Below are 25,111 nucleotides of genomic sequence, written 5' to 3'. Positions count from 1 at the left end.
ACCCATGTGAATACTGTATGTATGCAGATAAAGTACATGCTTATGTATACAACTTCATTAAAGGAGCTGGGTGATAATATTGTTACATTCTGCAACAAATTAAAAAATCAGGCAGCTGACAACAACTACAACATATGCTGTATGCAGTTGAGATTTGCTATATAATACGTACATACAGGTAATTTGGAATCAAGAGTGAATTGGATTTCCAACCCAATTTCACAGGAAACCTACAATGTGAATAGCATGAAAGCTTAATAAATAAAAAAAGTAAGCATGAAGTGCACACCTAAACATTAACATCACTCAAGCACAAGCAGATTGTATGAAAGATACAAATTATATTGTACAAATTCATTTAAATTAGCCACCAATTTGACAAAATGTAAAATAGTTAAGAATGGCCATGATATTGGGTACAAATGTTTTTTTTATTCATCATACAATTAAAAAAAAAAGATCACTTTTGCATCACGTTGGTTTTGCAGCATTTTATTGTAAAAAAAAAAAAAATTGCAGTCACCCGGATCTTATGCATACAGTATTTTTGCTAACAGAGAAGATGTCCTGACATTTATTATTGCAACATACAGGCAAAAGTAAAACTATCTGTATTTATGTTGTTCTTGAGAAAGGAAGAGATGGCAGAGTAGAGAAAGAGAGAGAAGTGGTGAAATAGAGGGAAACAGAGGGGAGGTTTGGTCTTAAGAGAGATATTAGTGATTGAATGACATGTCATCACTACATCTGTTTCAACTGCTGCTTGCTACTGCTCAGCTGGGGCTGTTTGGCATCCATCCATCTCTGCACTGCATGCCACACACACACACACACACACACACACACACATGTACACCCAAACACAGTCTTAGCCAAACCATCTGTCCACACGGCAGCTTCATAAAATGCGCGTATTTATACACAGTTGCCCGTTTATATCTTGAAATTCTGAATTTATAACACAAATTGCAAATGTAAAATCTCAAAAAAAAAGTCGGAATGGTGAGATAAAAAGTTGCAGTCACCTTTTTTGAAAGATGTTATTCAGTGGCATCTAAATCTGTGTAAAATTTGAAATCAAGAGTGAATTGTATTTCTTAACCGAAAACATAATTTAAAATAACATTTAAAATGGCGATTTCACTTGAGTTCTCACAATGTACGAAAATGTATGATTTTTCTAAGATATAAATAAAACATATTTGTTTTACAAAAAATACTATTTAAGTATTTCTACTTCAAAAAAAAAATGTTTATTTGAAAATTTCTGAGTGAGCAATTTTTGAGTGAAAATTGTTACTCTACAATTTTTTTTCTCCCCTCATTGTACTCTCTCTCTCATGTTGCTCCAAACCTGTACGACATTCATTATTCTGTCCAAACAACATTAGAGCCTCTTGACTTTCATTGTATGGATGAAAAGGAAGAGATGTTTTTCAAAACAACTTTTGTGCTCCACAGAAGAAAGAAAGTCACAACATTAGAGTGAGTAAATTATGATTGAATTTTCATTTTTGGGTGAACTATTCCTTTAAGCTAGTTAAGTAGCCTGGTGGCTTGTGTTTTGTAATCTGGTCTGTGTTTCTGAAATCAAACACACAAACTCACTTAGCCTTTCAGTTGCATTTATATCAGATGTTCTTTATACTTTATAGAATATAGCTTTTACTTAGCTTTATTTCACATAATATTAATTTTGGGTTAACAGGTTCATTGCTGTAGGCTCCGTTTGAGACAACAGCTTGCATGGGATGAATATGACTAATTGCATTACACCAGTGGTTTTTAACTTGCAGGCCAGATTCGCGTTCGTGCATTATTTTAATATGCTTTAACGTTACAATAATGCGCTCTCGCTGCTGCTTCTGCACCACATACACATTCTGTATACCCACAGCAAACGGAGTAGGCCTGTATAACCTGTGAACCTGTATAATGTATAACAAATCTATTTCAACACCTGAGGCACCGCTACAATTAATGAACTCTATGAACAATGCATGGCAAAAAAGAAAAAATGTCCCTGGACATGGGATTTATTTATATTTTTTGCCGTAAGTCTATAAATTTTGTTACACCTTTGCTATAGTGATTATTTTGACTTATGTCTGTTCTAGAGACGTTACAACTTTTTGATGAAGCTCTAATTGGTTTTCTTTTGGAAATATGTTTCAAATTCATCCTGAATGCATGTATGACTGTAAAGCATATCTGTGTGTGTCAAAATCGTGATTAAAATCGAAATCGCAAAATTGATCAAATTGATTTTTTTGTCCATATCGCACAGCCCTAGTTCATTCAATAAATACAGTTTACAATCTAGCTTCTGAGTACTAAGTTATTAACCCAACAATAGCGGGGTCATTAAATTGTTTTGCAGTGGGCCGTGCAAACATTTGTGTGTGGTTGTGTGGGCCGCGAGTTGAAAAAGTTTGGGAACCACTGCATTACACTTTGGACTACTAATGCAGTCAGAAGGTTTTGAAGCTATAAACATGAGAGAGAAATAGGAACAAAAGACTGCACGAAATAAAGAAAGATCTTGACTAACAGTCCTGAAAAGTGGGTTGGTTTGGAAAACTGGCAAGAGAATGAGTGCAGAATGTAATTTAGATAGCATGCAAAGTTTTGCTTAAGAAACAAACACGATTAAGAGAGTGTTGAGATCTGGGAGGGTGGATGAGAAACAGCTGAGGGGCTGCTTTACACAGTCCACTGTAAGGGTGCATTTAAATGCACGCCCACATCCACACGCCCGTCACCTCGCTCTCCCTCCTGGGATTGAATGCCCTCTGTGGCACCACGCCAGCCCTGTTCTCCTTCGTCTCTCCTCGGGGTTGGCGCAGGCACAAAGGGGCATACAGGATGCTGTAGTGAAAAGGAATGAAACCTCATACCCCCCCCCCCACCATGACCACCATGACTGTGAATGAAGACGACTTCCTTTCATTATAGACATTTACATTTGAGTGTGTTTGCAGATGTGGATGTGGTTGAGGGAGAGAGAAGGGTTGCAGTCTTTGCAGATCATTTGTGTTTGATTGCTTGCAAATGTTTCGGTTATCATCAGATTTGTGGCTTATTATACATCTGTTTTTCTTCAATAGGGTTCTTGCCTTCTCCAGGTATTTGTAGCTGTCTTTCCCATGATTATCTGCATGATGACCCTACATTGAAGCTCTTTACTATGTGCATTTCACGCCTAATGTGATTTGTCCGAGAAGGACATGTTCTTGGAGAAACATCAAAAATGGCATATACCAATCAGATTTTTTATATATATTTTATAAATTGTATAGTATTTAAAGTTATAATGAATTCAAAATATTCTATAATTTAATATATATATATATATATATATATATATATATATATATATATATATATATATTTAAATTATTTCTAATTATATATATGTAATTTTTTAATCAAAAATATTATTTTCAAATATTATTCAAATAATTTTTTTTATTATTTTAAATACAAACTTCAATTTATATATACATAATGCATGTTATATTCTATTAGAATTTATAAAATATTCAATTTATTTCTTTATATTTTAGATTTCATCCTTCAGTCTGCACCTTTGATGCTTGCTGGTCTGTCCTCAAACCTATTGTTATGTGCACAAAAGGGAGATGGAATAGTTTAGGAACCTGATGTAGAGGATGCAGATGCCCATGTCCTTCTATTCGTGACAAAACCCAGATGCAAACCCCTGCGTTCTGCAACCTTTTTTGGTAGCAGCATTTTCATATACACTTAAACATAATATTGTGACACTGGATTGCCTTATTGGATTTTTAATACAAATGCCACTGACATTTAATATGCCAAATCCTGACAGTCTTTGAAGTTAGTTCACTGAGTTTATTACTTCTGGGTTAAGTTCAGAACTGCTGTTAAATCCAGTCTAATGCAGTGTAGAAGAAACTTACAGTAAGGTAAAGGCAGTGAACTTGTCATCCACCTAGGTGTCTGCAAAAAATGAATGGTAAAAATGCTGAAGGGTAGAGAATTTTAACTGGCCCTTGGTGTAGAAGATGCACTGAACCCCAATGAATAATTCATATGGAACCAGAGACTACACGGGGAATCAAAGCACATTTTTGGGAAGCCAATAAGGATTAAAAATAGTGTGTCTCAAGTGTGTTTTAATATAGTGTGTTAAAAGTGTTACTCATTTCAAAAATGAGTGTGTGTTGGCGTGGTATTGTCTGCTAAACGAATCCCAGTAAGAGCCATGTTGCTCCAGGTTGTTTTCATTGGAGAAGAGGCGGAAAAATTGGCTCTGCACTGGCCCCTAAAACCTGCTGGTCTTGAACCAGGAACTGCTAACATCAGAGGCCAATGCCTGGGATAATGTCAGCATAGAGTGATGTTTTCTGAACAGCAAATTAATATTGCCAAGACTGATGCAAAACAAATTAATATCGCTCAAAAGAAAATGCTCGTGTATTTGGATTTACAGTGTAAACACAACATGCATTCAGTTGATGTTGCTGTTTGTTCACAATACATTTTACAGTTATTTTATTTGCAGTTAGCATATTTGAAATAACTGCTATGAATCTAATTCATTTTATACTAAATTAGCATTTGACCATTGCATTGAAATCTTTTTCTGGAAATACAAACGAATGATCAATTCCCTTTCTCTGTCTTGCAGGTGCAACATCCAGGACTACATGTGGCACAAGGGTGCCCGCTGTGAATCGGTAATCACGGAGTTCCAGGTAATGTGCATCGCCATCGGGGCCTCCGCTTTCATGGTGCTCCTGCTCTTCATGATCGTCGTTTGCTTTGCCAAGAAGCTGCACGTGCTCAAGACCGAGAATAACAAGTTGCGCAAGCGCAGGTGAGACTCTGGCCTGAGTGGTACTGATATTTAGAGAAAGTAAGACAAAGTGGAAGGGTTTATGGATTAAATGCTTTAAAAGCTCATGTTGTGCAGTAGAATTAGGAACAAATAAATCTCACACAGTGAAGCTTGCCAAATATTTGTGTAGCTATTTAAATAGCAACAGTTCAATCTCATGACCTTCCTTGGGCATATACCTGTACACCATGTTCATGTTTTTTAAAAGTTTTCAAATGTATTTTATGCTCACCAAGACTGAAGATGGTAATATTGTTAAATATTATTGCAATTTAAAATGAGTGTTTTGAAGTAATATATATTTTAAAATGTAATTTGTTCTTGTGATTTTAAAGTTTTCAGCATCATTACGGTCCAGTCTTTAGTGTCACATGATCCTTCAGAAATCAATGCCGATTTGGTGTTTATTAAATTATAATTATTATCAGTTATGATTATAAATGTATTAATTACTAATAATAGTTATAAATTGGTCAATTGTGAAAACAGTTGTGCTTCTTAATATTTTTATTTTATTTTATTTTTATTACAAGATTTTGCTGCTTTAATATTTTTTTCAGGATTCTTTGATGAATAGAAAATCAACCTATAGCATTTGAAACAGAAATTTTTTCCTGTCTGTAGAAAATGTCACTTTCAATCAATTTAACATCCTTGCTAAATAAACATTTTAAACAAAAAATAATAATCTTTCAGGTCTTTTATATTGTAATTATCTTTCAGAGTATTACTATTTTTATTGTATTTTTTTATCAAATAAATTCAGCCTTGGAGTGCATAAGAGACCTATTTCAAATAATTGTAAAATTGTTACAATTATTCCAAAATTTTGATTTGTAGAGTTGCAATTCAAAATACACTTTTTTTTTTTAATACTTATTTTATATTTAAATGTTTGTTTGGGTTGGAAATAAACCTGCTTGCCTAGTCAAACCTGTTTTGTTGGCTGGTTTCAGATGGATTTTAGGGATTTATTAAAAGTTAAACAATTAAACCTGGAAAGCAGGAAAACCAGCTTTAAAACACCCCAAAATCCATCCAAAAATGGATGTTCAATGTTGTTCCAAACCTCTTTCTTTCATTTTACAAAAGAAGATAATTTGAGGAATGTTCGTAACCAAACAGGTTGCTGGTATCCATTGACTTCTACATTATGGGAAAAAATACTGTGGCTACCAGAAACTCTTCAAATTCAAAATATCTTCATTTGTTTTAAACAAAAGAAAGAAATTGACAGGTTTGGAACAGGTGAGTAAAGGATGAAAGATGACTATTCTGCCATGCAAAGGCAAAAGACTTAGATTTTTGTCGAAAATTAGTTATTGATATTTTTGGGACATTCAAGACATCCTTTATCATGTGTATAAGTATCTTGAGTATCTTGAGAATCTCGTTGTTTTTCCGGAAAAATTATGGGTTTTCTCAACCATTACTTCAAAAGCCCTGGAGAAACCAAGGCAGAGCACCAAATAACACCAGTTACTGCTCTTTCACTTTGTTTGGAATGCTCAAATTGACTTACTTCATTCTGACTTTGTTTAGCCGCATGTCAATATGAAGTTACGGTGCCGGTTTGGAGTTATACAGTGTTCTGCCTTTGTTTTACTGTCCATTAAAGTCTGCTGCATTTTAATTACGTTGTAGACAAACAAATTAGATAGATGGCGATCTACCAAACAGCTCCATATTACAAAGCACTGTAAAGACCAGATACCTTGGCAGCAATACGTAATCGTGAATAGCATTTAAAAAAAAATATATATATATATATATTTGTAATGCAGATTATTCATCAGGCCGTCACTTCTAGTTGGACGTGTGTAGACTCTTTAATGCTGTAGCTAGCATGATCAATCATACAATCAGTAGCCTACTAACAGTTTGCAATTAAATCTATATCTACCTTTTCTTGTAACCTGATAAAAACAATCCATGGCGACGTCATCGGTCTGATCGGAGATGTTTAATCCACAACCATTCTGAGCATTTTTCCCATTTGCCGGTGTTCACATAAATCCATAAGTCATTCTTTCTTTTAGTTTAGGCTATTTCATACAAACCAATATAAAAGCAATTACGATATGTCTAGCATTCTTTTACATTACTGAGCATGGCAAATAAATTGGTACCTAAGGTATCCACTCATGTTTCACTTTAAGTCTGCTTGTTACGATCAAAAAAAAAAAAACTTATTACAGTCACATTACTATATGCAATAGCCTATATGAGACAGCCCATTATCACCCGATTTTATACAGTTGTTACTATAACGATTTTGTTAATGGTGATCATCAACCAAATATTGATGATGTGGAAGTTACTGCTTTTTGCCTTGGTGTGACTTCTCACGTTTTGCAGACAATGCAAAGGCAGAATACATTAACTTCAAAATAGGACTAAAAAAATCAAGTTTGAGCTCACAATTTTATAATGAAGATTATTTTCATTACAAAAACATCTAACTGTTAAATTTCTAGTGTCCTACCTAGAATTAATTTGGCTGGAAAAATAAAAAACGTTAAAGTCATTTTTCTCTGTTTCACACTCTAGTAGGTTGTTAAGGTCTTATGCCTTTGTAGGGCAGTATACAGGTGCTTCTCAGTAAATTAGAATGTCATGGAAAAGTTCATTTGTTTCAGTAATTCAACTCAAATCGTGAAACTTGTGTATTAAATAAATTCAGTGCACACAGACTGAAGTAGTTTAAGTCTTTGGTTCTTTTAATTGTGATGATTTTGGCTCAATTTAACAAAAATCCTCTTAACAAATTAGAATACTTCATAGAAATAAAAAAAAAGAAAATATTTTTTTTTAGTAAACTGTTGGCATTCTGGAAATGTAGTTAATACTTGATATGGGATCCTTTTGCTTTAATTACGGTCTCAATTTGGCGTGGCATGGAGGCAGGGGCGCTGCACAAGATCCCGGGCCCTATGCATAGGCAGTCCTAATGCCCCCTCCCCCCCACCCCCTTGAAAATATATATTCCAGACTTTTCAAGGGCACTCTCTTCCTTTGGGGCCCTGGTAATCAGTACTGGTTTTACCCCCAGTCCGACGCCCCTGCATGGAGGTGGTCAGTTTGTGGCACTGCTGAGGTGGTGTGGAAGCCCAGGTTTCTTTGACAGTGGCCTTCAGCTCATCTGCATTGTTTGGTCTCTTGTTTCTCATTTTCATCTTGAAAATACAGTTCAGGTCTGGTGAGTCTGCTGGCCAGTCAAGCACACAAAACACCATAGTCATTTTGCCAAATCCTGCAGAAAAATGAAATCAGCATCTTCAAAAAGCTGGTCAGCAGAAGGAAGCATGAAGTACTCCAAAATTTCTAAACAGGTGCAGTGACTTTGATTTTCAAAAAACACAATAGACCAACACCAGATGACGACATTGCACCCCAAATCATCACAGACTGTGGAAACTTAACACTGGACTTTAATCAACTGGGGCTATGAGCTTCACCACCCTTCCTCCAGACTATATGACCTTGGTTTCCAAATGAAATATTAAACTTGCTTTCATCTGAAAAGAGGACTTTGGACCACTGGGCAACAGTCCAGTTCTTCCTCTCCTTAGCCCAGGTAAGATGCCTCTGACTCTGTCTGTGGTTCAGTGGCTTAACAAGAGGAATACGACAACTGTAGCCAAATTCCTTGACATGTCTGTGTGTGGTGGCTCTTGATGCCTTGGCCTAAGCCTCAGTTTATTCCTTGTGAAGTTCACTCAAATTCTTGAATCTATTTTGCTTGACAATCCTCATATGGCTGCGGTTCTCTCGGTTGGTTGTGCATCTTTTTCTTCCACACTTTTTCCTTCCATTCAACGTTCTGTTAACATGCTTGGATACAGCACTCTGTGAACAGCCAGCTTCTTTGACTATGAATGTTTGTAGCTTATCCTCCTTGTGAAGGGTGTCAATGATTGTCTTCTTGACAACTGACAGATCAGCAGTCTTTCCCATGATTGTGTAGCCTAGTGAACTAAACTGAGAGACCATTTTGAAGGCTCAGGAAACCTTTGCAGGTGTTTTGAGTTGATTAGCTGATTGGCATGTCACCATATTCTAATTTGTTGAGTAGTTGAGTGAAATGGTGCCTTTTGTTAAATGTGAGCTAATCACAATTAAAAGAACCAAAGACTTAAACTACTTCAGTCTTTGTGCACTGAATTTATTTAATACACGAGTTTCACAATTTGAGTTGAATTACTGAAATGAACTTTTCCACAACATTCTGATTTACTGAGAAGCACCTGTACCTTTAAACCAACTGAAACCAGCAACCCAACTTTAAGCTGTATTTTACAGCAGGGTAAAGCAATACAAAAATAAATGTTTAGCTGAGAGAAATAAACAGTGCAGAAAATGTTTTTGTGTTGTCCGCAGCATTTTTAATTCCCTGAAAAGTGTTAGCGTTACGATTGCGCAGCGGCTAATTGGACCAAATAATGCAGTGAGTGGATGGCACACTAATGTTTAGCGTACTGCGCTAGCAGCGGGCAGACTGCATGATGTCACAGGAGCTACAGCTGAAAGTAGGGCAGTGTGAGGGGGAGGAGGGGCCAGCTGACCTACATACAGCTGTGAGACTCAGGGGGGTGTGGGGGTGGAAGCTAGGGGCAGGAATTAAATAGCACACACCCTCCTTAAAGAACAGAAGGAAAATGATGAGGGAAAATAGCAGAAACAGAGTTTTATAAGTCTGCATAGGAGGGTGGCCATGTTTGGAGGTGAGAGTGATGGAGGAAGAGGAAAAATAGATGCAGCAGTGCTACAGATGAGACTAGTCATGAATACATCAGACGCCCACCTCTCCATCTGCTACAAGTAAATGTGCTCGAATTCACTCAGCGCTAAACAAGATCAAATCTTTCCATCATATAGAAAGGGATGGGATTTATTACTGCCAAAAAAGAGAAGGGAGAGGATGTTATTCTATAAATTCTCAGTTTAGGACTCAAATTTTCATCATGTGGTGACTCTAAAACAACCAAACCATCCAGTGACCTACACTAGACCATTTAAATGTTTATGGCCCGAAAGATTATTTTAATGTTTTAATGTCTGTAAATCTCTCTAAGGATGCAGTCACTTGATCAAAATAATAATAATTTGATTTTGAAAGATTATAAGTTCAAATAAACGTTTGCTATTTTAATACATTTTAAAATGTGATTTATTATTGTAATGTCAAAACTCATGTTCCTTCAGAAATCATTCCAATATGCTGATTTGGTAGAAATTTTATTTGAAACAATTTAACAGTATTTACTCTTGATCAATTTAATTTGTCTTTGCTAAATAAAAATACTTTCATAAAAAGAAAAAAAAATTATGTACATTTAAAGGGTTACTCCACCCCAAAATGAAAAGTTTGTCATTAATCACTTACTCCCATGTCGTTCCAAACACATAAAAGCTCAGTTCATCTTTGGAACACAATTTAAGTTATTTTGGATGAAAACCTGGAGGCTTGATACTAGGATGCGCTGTTCATTATGTGTATTTAACTTTGATTTGGAATAAAACAGCGCATCCTTGTGGCGCGGAGGACACAGAAGAAAACACACAGCACGGTGCTTTGGAGTTTCAGGGGAGACCATTGACAAAGGAATTATTGAATAAAGTCATTATTTTTGTTTTCTTCACTTACAAAAAGTGTTCCCGTCGCTTCACATAACCCAGATTGCATGTCTGATGACAGATGGAGTATTCTGATGATGACTTTTCATACCTTTTATGGACCTTGACACTGTTAATTACTTGGCAGTCTATGGGACAGTCTCAAGCCTCCAGGTTTTCATCCCAAATATCTTAAATTGTGTTCTGAAGACAAACTGTGCTTTTACGGGTTTGGAACAACATGGGGGTAAGTGATTAATGACAAAATGTTCATTTTGGGGTGGATTAACTCTTTAATATATATATATATATATATATATATACATTAGGGCCTTTCGCACCTGAGGAACCTTTTCATATATTTCCTGTAGAACTATTGGCGGAAGTACCTGCTTTTTGGCGTGTTCACACCACAGGAAGTAGGGATGATTTTAGTTAACTTATTTGAGAACAGGAAGAACAGGAAGAGTCTAGAAGGAAATGGGATGAAACTGTGACCTACACATAAGCCCATGCAGGAAGCTTAAATTAATAATTCATATGAGGTCATTTAATGGTGATGAAATGTGTAGAATTTTCTAATATTTTGAAAGGAGTTTAATATTTGTTGAATTTGAGAAAAAGGCGTGATTTGTCATGTGGTATGTTGCATCACAGGTCGTGTACTGAATGTGTGTCTAAACTTCTGCCTCCAAAGCAGTCCTATAGAATTGCACTAATGTTCTCTTCTCTTATTCTCTTTCTCTCCTCTGTCCTTCATAACCTCTGTATTTTCCATTGTGTCCTTGTCTCTCTATACCTCTCATTTTCCCACAATGCTCCCTCCATTCCATAACTCTTCTTCTTTTTCCCTTTTTTTCCCGCCTCCCCCTCTCCCCGACCTCGCAGCAGTAAGTACCGTCCTTCCTCGGAGCACCACAATGATAATTTCTCGTTGTCCACCATCGCTGAGGGCTCCCATCCAAATGTAAGGAAACTTTGCGACACCCCTCCTAACCTCCCTCATGCCCGTGCTTTGGCTTACTATGATAACATTATCTGTCAGGTAACGTGTTTCTCGTCTTTCTCTTTCCTCTCCCCCTCCGTCCCCTCTCTGCATGGACCCCGAGCGTAACCTTTGGTGAGGGAGGGGGTGCACAACGCACAGAGAGATGGGAGTGTTTTCTCCACTGAAAAGGTCTGCTCTCAGATAGGAGTGTGGTTACTGAGGCAACAGTTGTTACCATAGCAACAGAGTAACCGGGAAACGGCAAAAAAAAGCTGGCGGTTTTTTTTGTTTGTTTGTTTGTTTTTTGTTTTTTTTTTCTCTCGAATGCCACTTTGGATGCTCCATTAATGGTGAGGCTTGGTGCTGTGGCTGACCCGAGTCTGTCAGCCTCTGTCCGACAGGCCATCCACCGTGTCTCTAGTGATGAGCGGATAGTCTAGCCTAAAGACGCACTCTTTATCAGCGATTTGAGACACTCGTGGAAAAGAATCAATACAGAGGCACACCTGGAAGACATGTTCACCCCTGACACACACATATACATACACACCCAGATCATTTGTGTTAAATGTAAATGCAAGCAACAGGGTTGAGTAAATTCATTTGCACCTTTTGGATATTGGCTATAGGTGATTCTAGGTCCTATTTGAGAGGAATATTTCTTGTTTTATGCGTGAGAGATTGTGAGGCTATAAAAGGATTTTAATCATTTTTAGTTTAATTATTAATAATGTAATATTTTTTTTTTTTTATAAATCAGACTTGTATTTATTTGTCAGTAAATCTGTAGTTTTGGTAATAGTAGATATAGTAATAGATAGATATAGTAATAGATATAGTAATTCAGATTTTTATTCATTTTAATTAATTTTTTATGTTGATTTTATTTTTTTATTAAATATGGCAGAAATGTAATTTTTTTATTATTATTTAATAATTTGTATAGATTATTTTTTTAAATAAATTAGAATTTAAGTAAAGATATTTTAAAAATAATATGAATTAATCAACTTATTATTAATATTAATTACAATTAATACATAATTTGTAATTAAAACAATTTAATTTTTAGTATTTGTTTTATCGATTAGTTTTGAAAAAAGAAAATAGAACGACAGACAAAATAAATAAGGATAGCCTCTCAGAGATCTTAGTTGCTGTTTACATCAAACATGATAAGCGATCACACAATGACAGATTTTTAAGGGTGAGTTAATGGCAGCATCTCTGGTTTCAGCATTGTATCCTGATTGCAGACCTTGGACTCTGCTGAGAGCGCCCACCCACGCCACCCTCCTCCCCTCTCCCCCCCCCCCTGCTCCCCTTCTCTCTTCCTCTGCACCGCTGCATGATTGACTCTTCACTCGGGCCTCCTAGTGGTCCGGTGATCTGCTGCTGCTTGTTCACTGCATCGAATTAATATACATGTCTGTCGTTTCACTCGTTTATCCTGGTTCAGAAAGATGAGAGGGTGAGTGGGCTCTCTCTGTGCCAGATCTCACCAACCAATGAAGTGTTGAGTGAAAAATGCAGGATAAACATCTGAGATGCAACGTCTCACTGCTGCGATAGAAAGAGTAACACTTGGCTAACATGTCTGCCGCATGGGTAGATGTAGATCTAACACGGGCGTCGTTCTCTTCTGTGGGATAACCATAACACAGCTTTCTTTTCTTTTCAAATCTAATGTGACTTGGAAAATACATTATTGCAATGGAAAGCAATGGAAAATACAGTATGTTTGCAATAGAAAAGATATTAGCATTTTTGAGACCCTCGTCATATTATGTTTACTACAGCCCAATGGTGGATTGTTTAATAAAAACAGTCTCAAAAAACTTCAATACGTATAACATCTATATTGCATATACCCATCCATGCAGTTGCCATCAATTCCAGCCCGGATGCATCAGTTTGATCAATAAATTAACTTTTTTTGCTTTTTTTGGTAAACCTTTGGGCAAAAGGGACATTAATTCAATGTCTTTAGTACATGAGCTCAGGATTAAAAAAAAAAAAAAAAAGAGAGAGAATATTGATTATAATTAGACAAAATCACACACACACACACACACACACACACACACACATATAGTAGTGCAAGTCAAGGTCATATTTTTAAAGGTATAGTACACCCCAGAAATAAAATTGTCATAATTGACTCACCATGATGTTTTTCCAAGCCTAAATGTTATTTTATTCCATGAAACACAAAAGGAGATTTTTTAAATATATATATATCTATGCAAAATAAATTAAAACATACACACACACTGTACAGTATAATTTTTATTATACAATGTCTTGTTCTAATTTTCAGATTAAAATTATCATCTTTTTAAACCATGTGTTTGATATCCTTTGATATTTGACATTTAAAATGATAAAACGGGATATTTGGAAAAACATTGGGTGAGTAAATAATGACAGCATTTTCATTTTTGTGTTATCTATCGCTTCTAGCACACAGTAAATGTATGTATATTTTTGGCCTCAGAGTTGAAAACCTAAAGACCTTAAAGGGCCATAGACATAGTCCCACAATGCTGATGCTTGAGTAAAGGGAAAAAAATTAAATTAATTAAATACTCAAGATAAGTGGCTCTAAGGAGGGAACACTTGTCCATTCAGTGTCCCTTGTCTCACCACTGGAGGATCTTAAACAGAAAGGGACCTTTCCCTGTCCTTCTATCTGTCTTTCCCTGTTTCTTTCTTTCTGTCTTAGTCTCTATCTCTGTCTCATTCTAAATGAAAATGATATTTATGAGGTATATAATCCTCTCAATGCCCCCACCCCTCAGAAAACCATGAGCAGATACACCTGGGAGTGTAAGACCAAAGAGGAGCCCGACTGTGAGGTAAGACTTACAACCCCACAGCTCCGCCCAAAAGACAGCAGCCCTCCTTTCATTGTGCTGTTCTCCTGTCAATCAAACTGTACTGACCAATCCTGGCCCTTCTTATCATCATCATAGTGAATCCAAACTAACATTATGGTCCATTTAAAGTTCTAAAAGAATATTTCACCCAAAAATATAAGTTCTTTATATTAAATATTAATTATGATTAAAAATAATCCCACAAAAGTGATCCATATTTGAATTAGTTTTGACAAAAATTATGAAGAAAATGGGTTTATTAGAGAACAGCTACAGAAGAAAGTTATACAGGTTTGGAACAACAGGAGGATGAGTAAATGATTTTTAGGTGAACGTCCCTCGAAAGAATATAATAATCATCCATTAGTGGAATTCACATCTGTGGGTGTATATTGTTTCAACTAGAGGTGCCTGCAGAAATATAATATGCCTGTATGAGATCAAAAATTAGATAAATTCTTCAATTCCTTTCAAACACTCCATGACCTTCAGACAATTTACGACACCAAAATTGATTGTCTCTTCCGGCCGCGTGGAGGCTTGGAGCTCATCACTGCAGAGAAAACACTACTGATAATGAAAAGCATGCTATGAAATGAGGAATCTCTCAGGACTAGAAGGGGAGGAGGGACAAAATGTGGACAGTCAAGGCCTCTTTATTACCATCAGCTCAGAGCTACTGCTCCACGGATCGATATCCGCTTCAGTAAAAGAGCCCGGCTCTGGCTAGCAGCCAAAACACACACACACACACACACACACACACTCTCTCTCTCTCTCTCTCACTCACTCTCACTCACCCTCTCTCTCTCACTCACTCACTCTCTCACTCACTCACTCACTCACTCACTCACTCACTCACTCACTCACTCCACACACAGACCTAAACCCTCTGTGACTTGACAGATGTTTTGGAATGAAATAGACCATGTATAAACTAGAGAGGAAAGGTCAGATAAGTGAAGTGATAGCTGAATATTCTTCAGTCAGTGATTTTGACGACTTAGAGTAAGAGGTCCGTTCAAAAATGTCACCCTCATGTGTTGTTCCAAACCTGACTGCCTTTCATCTCTGGAACACAGAAGAAGATATTTTTAAAGAATGTTGGTGACCAAATAGCAAACATTTTGCATTCCACAGAAGAAAGTAAGTCATAATGTTCATTTTTGGGTGAATCTATTTAAGACAACACATGGACCATGCTAGAACACTGAAAAAGCTGGATCTGTCCACCTAATAGCTACAGTTTTGATCCCTCTCCTCAACACTTTCCAGATTTAAATACAATGTATGCAATGAAAAATTTTACTTTATTCACAGAATATGAGTGTGGACCCACTGCTCTATTCCCATGTGCCCTTTGTCCCTCTGTCCACTACAGTTTTGTGCTAAAGACCAGTGATGCTCTGATTCTACTGTACAGTCTCCCTTTCTTGTTCCTGTCTCGTCGTCTCAGTGTACTTATTTGATCAAAAATACAGTAAAAATGTTAATATTAAAAAATATTATTACAACTACGGTAGTTTTGTATTTCAGTGTGTTTTAAAATGTTATTTATTCCTTTGATGGTAAAGCTGAATTCTCAGAATCATTACTCCTGTCTTCAGTTCCACATGATCATTCAGAAATCATTCTAATATGCTAATTTGCTGCAAGAAACATTTCGTATTGTTGTTGAAAAAAAACGCTGTGCCGAGTTCTTTGATTAGAAAAGTTCAAAAGATGAACACGTACTTGAAATAGAATCTTTTGTAACATTTTAACTGTCTTTCCTGTCACTTTTGATCAATTTAATCCATCCTTGCTGAATAAATGTATTAATTTATTAATTAATTTTTTAATCATTTTGACCCCAAATTTTTCAATGATAGTGTATGATTTATTGACATGATTATTTAAAAGTAACTATAGGGATGATTCACATTAAAGCTTAGTCTTGAATGCCTGTCAGCAATCTCTCCATTGTTTAACTGTCTAATTAAACTTAACTGCGTTAAAGAGTAACACATTTACATGATAAGAACAACATGATGACCGCCACTTCTCATTAATAGCATAGCTAATGTTGACAAGAAGAAAGCAAAGAAATACTCATCAGTAATCTCCCTCATGACTCTCTTCATATCCAAAAAAAAAATCCCTCAAACGTCTCAAGAGAAGTGTAATCCACCTCCCCATCCAACCACAAATAAAAAGCACATTTTCTAGTTTCATGCTGACGGAAGAAAGGACGCGCCCTATCCGGTAACCATGGAGGTGGTGTATCCCCATGTCCTGTCTGAAGTTACAATCTAAGTCATCGCTGAATGGGTAAATCATCATTAGTTGTCTCTATCTAGTTCAAAACGTGTCACACTCGTGCCTTAACCCAACTACACCAAGGAACCAGAACCAGAGTCAGCTTCTCCTGGAAAACCCTGTTAGCATCACAATCAATGGATTTAAGGAGTTGAGTTATCCTTAAAACAAGTCGATTTTGTATCATTCATTTGTTTCAATTACTGCATTAATTAAAGGCCACTGAATGGTTATTCCACAGAGAGAGAGAAAGAGAGTGTGTGCTAGACTTTATTGCTATGGCAGGTGAGCTCCTCTTGCCAGAGCTCTTGTTTCAGTCCATGGCTTCTCCTGGTCACTGGCGGGACAGGAGTGTGGGATGGGGCTGTATGAGCTTTGATGGGTTTGCATGTATGCATGTGTGTCTGGACGGGTGGATCATACAGCCTCCGCTCTGCCCAGAGGAGAAAACATCCTCAGCCAACTGCAATCAATCAATTTATTTGACGCAAGATCTGTTCCTGCAGTGCTGTCACATTCGAACTATTTGGATGTTATGCCAAAGTGTTTTTAAAAGTAGTATCTACTTATTTATTATTATCATTTGACTTTATTTTATGTTTTTACACCCGTAAACAACTACATTTATTGAATAAATATAGAAATTTTGTTTTTGTTTTGGTGGAATATGTTTTAACATTACACTAAATATTCATTTATTTATTTATTTATTTTATATCTTTACAATTGCAAATTATGTAATTAAAAAACTTTTTTGTTAAAGTCATAGGAGATTTAATGAGCAATATTTATTTATTTTAATTTTAAATACTTAACCATTTATTGGATAATTTGCAAATAATAGTAAATAAATAAATAATGCTCATACCATCCCCTATAATACTTTAATGGGTTAATTTATTTTTATTTCATTTTTTATAAAGTAGTACATTATGAGCAGTATTTAATTAAATTTAATTAATTTAATCATTTAACAAATTTACAATTGCCCATTATATAATTTCAAAAAAATGATTAAAGTGGGAGACGTAATAAACAATTTGAGGTTGTTCCAGAGATCTAAAATTGGACTGTCATTTCCCAGGATGATCCTAATTCCCAGAACAAGCTGGAGGACCCCGTGAAGGCGCCCCCACCCAAAGAGGACGAGTCACTGAACATCCAGAACTCGCTCACCCCTAAGCATGAGAACCATAAGGTGCTGGGCGAGGAGAACTCTTCGGAGGTAAACTCGCTGCAGAACAACATGATGTAGAACAGAAACAAAAGCACCCCACGCCACCACGTCCACGATCACTTAAAGCATCGAGCAGCAGATGCTACGAGCAGCCACACCCACCACACCATCACCACATGACAGAAAACTTTAAAAACCCCGCCCCTCATACCCACTCAGTCTCCGCCTCCTGCCCCGCCCCTTGTTGCAGTCTTTTTGCCCTGTAGTCAACCCACCCCTGACCCAACCCTTATGTATACACACACCTACCCCTGCCTAAATTAATTACGGCATGCGTTGGTGTATATTGTAAAAAAAGAATAAAAAGTTAAACGTATTCGGGGTTTAAAATATAAAATGTTGTCACAAAAGAAAAAGCTACTGAGAGGTTTTGATGTTTGTCTGACTAATTCAGTGAGTATGTATAAATATATGGAAAAAATGCTTGGATTGATATAAAGAAAAAAACACAATGTGTCTTTTTTTTGATGTGATTTCTAATCCTTTGATGTACTTGTTTTATTTTGTACTTTTTTGGGAATATAAACTATGAAGAGAAAAAATCTTGACAGTTGTTGAAATAAACCTTTTTAACACTAAAGTCCTTGTCCCTGTGTGGTCCTAGTTTTGGTTGTTTTCCCTGGCCAGATGCCTTCTTGTGCTTATTATGTCTTGCTTTGCTTGAAATTGCGCATGGCTTTTGACACCTGCCCCACAAAGGTCTGCATCACTTTAGACCTGCATACTGACAATGTTTTACAGAATCTGGCAAGACTTGTCATAAAGGTGAACCAAAATACTACACATCTTTCTGTTATTTCCCTGACAAATATAAATTTAAAATCATTTGCAGGTGTTAGGTATGACTCATATTAGACATATTAGACTCTCCTAAACTATTTTGCATTATAATCCTGCGTATAGCATAATAACCTATGCATATATTGTCAGGAATTTTTTTTTCATAAATAGTTTTTTTAATTGTTTTAACTACAATCAAGGGCCTGAATTAGTAATCCTAGGTCATTCTAACCTCGGGTAGAAATCCTGGGTCATCCTGCTTCACATTTCACACTGCTCATAATTTACATTAATAATTTATCCTAGGTATTCATAAGATGAAGTTTCATACTGTACACTCCCAAACCCTGGGTTAATGTTCTCATTAGGATATGTGTCTGGGTCATTGATTAGACGAGCAAGGGTGAAACGTACCTTTACCCAGGGTTAAATGTTGTGCTTAGAACGATGGTAACCCATGGTTAAGGACAATGTGAAAAGTTCTAGCTTTTCAGTTAATAAAAAGTCTGGAATACACTCCACATTTTTTTACATCTTAAAGTCAACTTCTCAAGACTGTAAATCGGTGGTAAATCTGGGCAAAAACCATGTAGTGTATTCCAACCTTAATATAAAGTTCCCGCAATAATTTGTTCTAAAATTAAATATGGGTTCCACCCATTCTTAATTAAAAAATCCATAATCTAAGGTTTGAAAAGAAATTGGCCATTTTGATGAATGGGCTATGGGCCTGTTCACATACTGAATGATATCCCTCATAAGAGTCTCTCTGCAGTTGTCAAACTAAGACTCCAAGATTCCTTTCTCCTATAAATAAATCACAGGTTCTTTATTGTGGATTCCTTTTATGAGTTTTTGACGATGAGGTTTGTTTCAGCCCCAGAGCAAAGACCCCTTCCTCCAACGCACTAATAGAGAACAAGTTCACTTGAGACCTCGAGAGAATAGGGAGCAGACTCACTGCTGAGACAATTTTGTCATTTAGCAGTGCAAGTCTGCCATTCTTTTTATTTATTTGTAATGTAATATAAACCTATTTAATTTTATTTTCATCTTTTCCAATCCCGTTTTTTCACCTCAAGGGTCTCTGGTTGGTCTCTTTGTGTGAATCCGTAAAATAATGAATAATAGGGAGCACTTCATCCTCTCATATACAAAGAGCGACATAAGTGCCATTTCAACGCACCACAGATGCCTATGAAATCAGATCCGGGAACATACAGACCTTCATAATCACGTCAGTCTGTGGTTATGTTTTCTGTGAAGTCCAGTATGTGAAACTTGTTTCTACTTCAGTGCTCAAGAGCACTTTGCCCAGTTTTGGCCTAATCTGAGTTAGTGGCAGCTCTGATTATTACAGCTTTTTTCCTGATCTAATTCCCGCTCGCTGCCATGACAACAGCATATACACAAGTATCAAAAACAAGGGAGAGTTCACAACATGTGCTACATACATAAAAATAAAAATCCTCAGTTCCCTGGGGTGGCTCTGAGTCTCTGACACTGTGAAAAAGGACACAGTAATGTCCTATGCAAATTGGACAGCAAATTGCCTATTTTTGATTACCCCAGAGTGACGCACGGTGACGTGCTGCCAAGATGGCGACGGCTCACTCAGCCAACTTTTGGTTTCAAAAACTCTCCTCGGAAACCTATGGGAGATGTCACGGACACTACATCCATGTTTTTATACAGTCTATGGCAAATAGCTATTGTCGAATCATCTGGTTGGAATGAGAAGTAGAGTTGACTGTCATCAGCATAGCAATGATAAGGAAACCCATGCTTCTAAATGACCGTAACATGCTTCTAAAAGATCGTAAAAGATGACATAAAAATGGAGAAGAGAGGTGGTCCAAGCACTGAGCCCTGAGGAACCCCAGTAGCAAAAAGTTGTGACTTAGAAACCTCACCCCTCCAAGACACCCTGAAAGACCTACCAGAGAGGTAAGACTTGAACCACTGGAGTGTGGTTACTGAGATGTCCACCTTCATGATGGTGGACAGGAGGATCTGGTTGTTAACTGTGTCAAAAGCAGCAGACAGATCCAGCAAGATGAGTTCTGAGGATTTGGAAGCTGTTCTTGCTAGTCTCAGGGCTCCAGTAACCGAGGGCAGTGCAGTCTCAGTTGAGTGGCTGCTTTGAAGCAAGTTTGGTTACTGTCCATTAGGTTGTTCTGTGCAAGAAACATAGAGAGTTGGTTAAACACAATGAATGGAAGAAGGGAAGAGAGGGTTTCTTAAGCAGTGGTGTTACCCAAGCCTCCTTAAATGCTGTGGCAAATGTACCAAAGTGAAGAGAGGTGCTGATAATGTGAGTGAGTGCGAGTATAACTGAAGAAGAAGTGGCCTGAAGGAGGTGAGTGGGGTTAGGATCAAGCGGACAGTTTTTAGGATGATTGGAAAAGATACGTTCAGAAATGACTGCCTATGAGAGTGGAGAGGAGGAGGAGAGAGAATGAGTATTTGTGGTTATGATGTTTTTGTCAGTTTGTGGTGTGGAGAATTGGAGGGGGTGTAGGAGGACAAAGAAGAAAAGAAAAGGTTTTGAAAAGCATGAGAGTCAGAACAGTGGTTAATTTTGTTGTGGTAGAATGTTGTTTTAGTAGTAAAAGTAGTAAGAACACCCCCTTGCAGAGAAGGAGGAGTGACTGATATACACTAATGTCAATAGTTTTTTGATTTGTGCCACTTCCTCTCTGCAGCCCTGAGTCTAGGGCAATGTTCCCTAAGAACATCAGACAGCCAGGTGGCAGAGGAGGTGGTGCTTGCTGGTCTGGATGAGGGGGCAAAAGTTGTCTAGCAAGCATATAGCCTTATTATTATACATATACATATTTATGCATATTTTTATATTTTATATTATTTATATAACATTGAATTAAATATAAACACAACACATTATATTATATAATATATGTATTTATATATTTATAATTATATATTATATAATTATTTTTATTTTGGGTTGTCATACATTAGTTTTATCATGCAAATTATTAATGCAATGTTTGTTTGAACCTGAGGGTAACCAACTTCATACGTAAAATTAAAATAAAAATGACCTTTAGACCAGCTGTTTAAGAAAAATTGAACAAATAGTTATGTTAGATCTGACAAAAGGTCAGAAATCATGGGTTTTCCGATTACATTTGGTTTGTTATTTCTAATGCAATGGCATTTATACATTAAAATAAGGCCTAAGTGTCAAAATGCTTTTGGGGCCACTAAACAAGCTATAGTCTGTACTGTAGAATCAGAAATGCTCTACATCATATGCTGTTCCAAAATGTCCTTTCAATTCTCCTTGCTTCTTTACACCCAGAATGCTTGATCTAAATGTGACAGAAAACATTTTTCCAGCTGGCACATATTTAACTCCATATGTATATTATAAATAAACCAGTTTTATCCTCTGCGTCTAGTGCTGTATGAGAGAGAACATTTCATACTGAGGTGTGGCAACATCCGCCTCCACCAACATGGGTACATGGATGTATCATCCCTGCTTCCCCATTGGCTACAGAAACAGTGGAACAATGGCATACAGATCTCAGACAGAGCTCAGCCATTGGCCATTAGAAATACGAGGACACATGTGCACACACATACACAAACACACACTCAGCGCATTGGTTTAGGAGATTGTGTGGGTTCATCAGAACACGCTGAACTAATAAGGAATGCTTAAGATTATTAATGAGGCCTTTGGAATGTGGGCTGAGAAGCCTTTATAATGGAAATGGGCCTGATAGATTATAGCCCAAAAGCTAAAAATACTCCCACACCCCCCTTTTCCCCAAGTGCGATTTGTCCTGCTGAGTTTGGCACGTCCTTTTGATGTTGAACAGCACGTGAGGTCTAAAGTAGCAGGTGCAGTTGCAGGAGAGTAAATCTCACAGAAACATGTCTAAGCCACATTTTGCCCTAAAATCTAAATTTATAAAAATAATACCTTATTTTTTATGGCAGTTCTCATTATTATAATGCTTCCAGACAATTATTTTATTTTATTAGTCATTTAAACATTTTTGTTGTGCTATAATGTACTTTACTTATTTATTAGTTAAATTAGACCGAATATAATGAGAACTGTAATGAAAATAATTTATGTATACGTTGTGAATAAATTTAAATTAGATAAATGAATATATATATATATATATATATATAGTACAGACCAAAAGTTTGGACACACTTTCTCATTCAAAGAGTTTTCTTTATTTTCATGACTATGAAAATTGTAGATTCACACTGAAGGCATCAAAACTATGAATAAATACATGTGGAATTATATACATAACAAAAAAGTGTGAAACAACTGAAAATATGTCATATTCTAGGTTCTTCAAAGTAGCCACCTTTTGCTTTGATTACTGCTTTGCACACTCTTGGCATTCTCTTGATGAGCTTCAAGAGGTAGTCACCTGAAATGGTCTTCAACAGTCTTGAAGGAGTTCCCCGAGAGATGCTTAGCACTTGTTGGCCCTTTTGCCTTCAGTCTGCGGTCCAGCTCACCCCTAAACCATCTCGATTGGGTTCAGGTCCGGTGACTGTGGAGGCCAGGTCATCTGCCGCAGCACCCCATCACTCTCCTTCTTGGTCAAATAGCCCTTGATGCCTTCAGTGTGAATCTACAATTCTACAAGTACTGTATACACACATTGAAATAAGATTTTACACATATTGAAATATGGTAAAATAAATATATAGATGTCTAAAAAAATCTTGATGATCTTAAAATAAAATTTCCTAAAGCAAAATGCAACAACATTTTAACATTTCTATGATTTTGTTGTTGTTTTGGCATGAAATGTGATGTTTTTAACAGCGCTCTTGAGATGGAAATGTACTTTGTGCACCTGTCTTTGCATGTCTTCTCTTTCCAGGGACGAATGACAATTAACATGGAGCTGCACCTTCCCAAAAATGCCAAAATCCTACCCAAGTCCAACCCGTTAGTCCACTATGACGTGTTCCTTTATAAAGTGCCCAAATCGCCAGTGGAAGGCAGGGTAAAGCACAGGGTGAGATGGGAGGACTGTAAATACTGTGTGTACGAGTCTCCCTTCTACAGGCCCATCAGCACACGCTCACTGCCTGCAATCATCCACAAGAGGACCTCGCAAGGACATGCCATGCACTCTGAGCAGAGACTATGATCAACATAAAGTTGTCCTTATGGTGCTTGATCAACACAGTAAAAGTTAAGAATTTTATACTATCTTAATAAAATGGTGCTCAGATAGTAAATATGTAGTATCAGCTAAATGTAATCAGATCAGGAGAAGCCATTCTCTTAATACTAATTAAAAGCACTGTACCATAATGCATGAAATGCACAGTGAATGTTTCTCCAAATAAGATGGTCCCTGAGCTTAGAATTTATCATTGGCAGATTGTTTAAAAAAAACTTTTGCTGCCAACAATAAATCAGACTTTTAAACAGATCACCTCTTGTTTTTGCACACATGCACTTTTTGTAATTTATAGTGTGGTAAACAGGTTGAGAAAACGAATGAAAGCAAACACACAATCCACTGCGAAGTATGTGACACTAAAAGCCTGCAAGAAAACACAGAATACAATCCATGACAAATGTATTTATGAAACTTAAAAGAGCTTTACTTGACTGAATTTAAATTCAAAGCAGGTCCACTGCATGAGGACTTAATTTACCAAGCTACTTTCCACATGCTTACCAAATACGAACAATCTGCCGAACCTGATCTCCGTTTATGAAGTGATGTGTTTTGTGTAACAGCATCGAAGTATGAAGTTCTTACACAGCCCAAGGCAACTTTCTTTGTTATGGTAAGTACCCCTAAAACCCCGGAGCCGAGGTATGTATGAGTGTGAACAACGAAGTTTGGTCAGAGGGGCCTCCGCAATACCAAAAGCAACAGGACCGTCTCTTGAACCGCAGGGAGCTCCAGGGCCTCTTTGTGTTACATGGGATTAAATTAGCACAGTCCATTAGCTTCTCAGTGACACAAAGCTACTGTGGCCTGCTAGTGAAACCTAATACCCACACACTCTGTGTCAAAGTTTTGTTTCTCACATATATTACATATTTGTATTTCATAGATCAAAGAAAAACATTAATATTCTCTACAATTAATGTAACTAGTGGGGGTCTAATTATTAAACTGAAAATCACCCACAGTCCACCATGATGCAAAAGTGTATTTTGTCAACAACAGTAGCCCTGCTTGTCAAGTGAAATTAAATTTATGCATTTAGCAGACGCTTTTATCCAAAGCGACTTACAGGCTATCAATTTTTACCTATCATGTGTTCCCGGGGAATTGAACCCCCAACCTTGCGCAATGCTCTACCAATTGAGCTACAGGAACGCTGAAATAAGTTATATAAGAGTAGCAATAAATAAGTCAAAAGCAGATATGTTCAAACTGATTCAAATATTATTT

At 36.8% G+C, this 25,111-nt stretch overlaps 2 protein-coding genes across 9 annotated transcripts in view; one reads left to right on the top strand and one right to left on the bottom strand.

The window, feature by feature from the left end:
• The window catches only part of si:ch211-215k15.4 (fucolectin-3), a 70,708-nt gene extending 56,733 nt beyond the window's left edge, over positions 1-13,975 (bottom strand). For all 3 annotated transcript variants that reach the window (XM_059568392.1, XM_059568393.1, XM_059568391.1), the window contains exon 1: positions 13,963-13,975. The gene's annotated coding sequence lies outside the window, so the exon portion shown is untranslated. The remainder of the gene's footprint in view (positions 1-13,962) is intronic.
• The window catches only part of LOC132158788 (chondroitin sulfate proteoglycan 5-like), a 45,600-nt gene extending 27,120 nt beyond the window's left edge, over positions 1-18,480 (top strand). For 2 of the 6 annotated variants that reach the window (XM_059568362.1, XM_059568361.1), the window contains 4 exons: positions 4,673-4,861; positions 11,387-11,543; positions 14,288-14,344; positions 17,748-18,480. In XM_059568362.1, the coding sequence (XP_059424345.1) occupies positions 4,673-4,861; positions 11,387-11,543; positions 14,288-14,344; positions 17,748-17,918 (574 nt within the window). In that variant the 3' untranslated portion in view covers positions 17,919-18,480. The remainder of the gene's footprint in view (positions 1-4,672; positions 4,862-11,386; positions 11,544-14,287; positions 14,345-17,747) is intronic. The other 4 variants (XM_059568360.1, XM_059568364.1, XM_059568363.1 and 1 more) reach the window with 4 other exon arrangements.
• The last annotated feature ends 6,631 nt before the right edge of the window (positions 18,481-25,111 follow it).

The sequence above is a fragment of the Carassius carassius genome, chromosome 15 (genome assembly GCF_963082965.1).
Source record: "Carassius carassius chromosome 15, fCarCar2.1, whole genome shotgun sequence".
Classification (NCBI taxonomy): Eukaryota; Metazoa; Chordata; class Actinopteri; order Cypriniformes; family Cyprinidae; genus Carassius; species Carassius carassius.
This window is presented reverse-complemented; position numbering and strand designations above follow the sequence as displayed.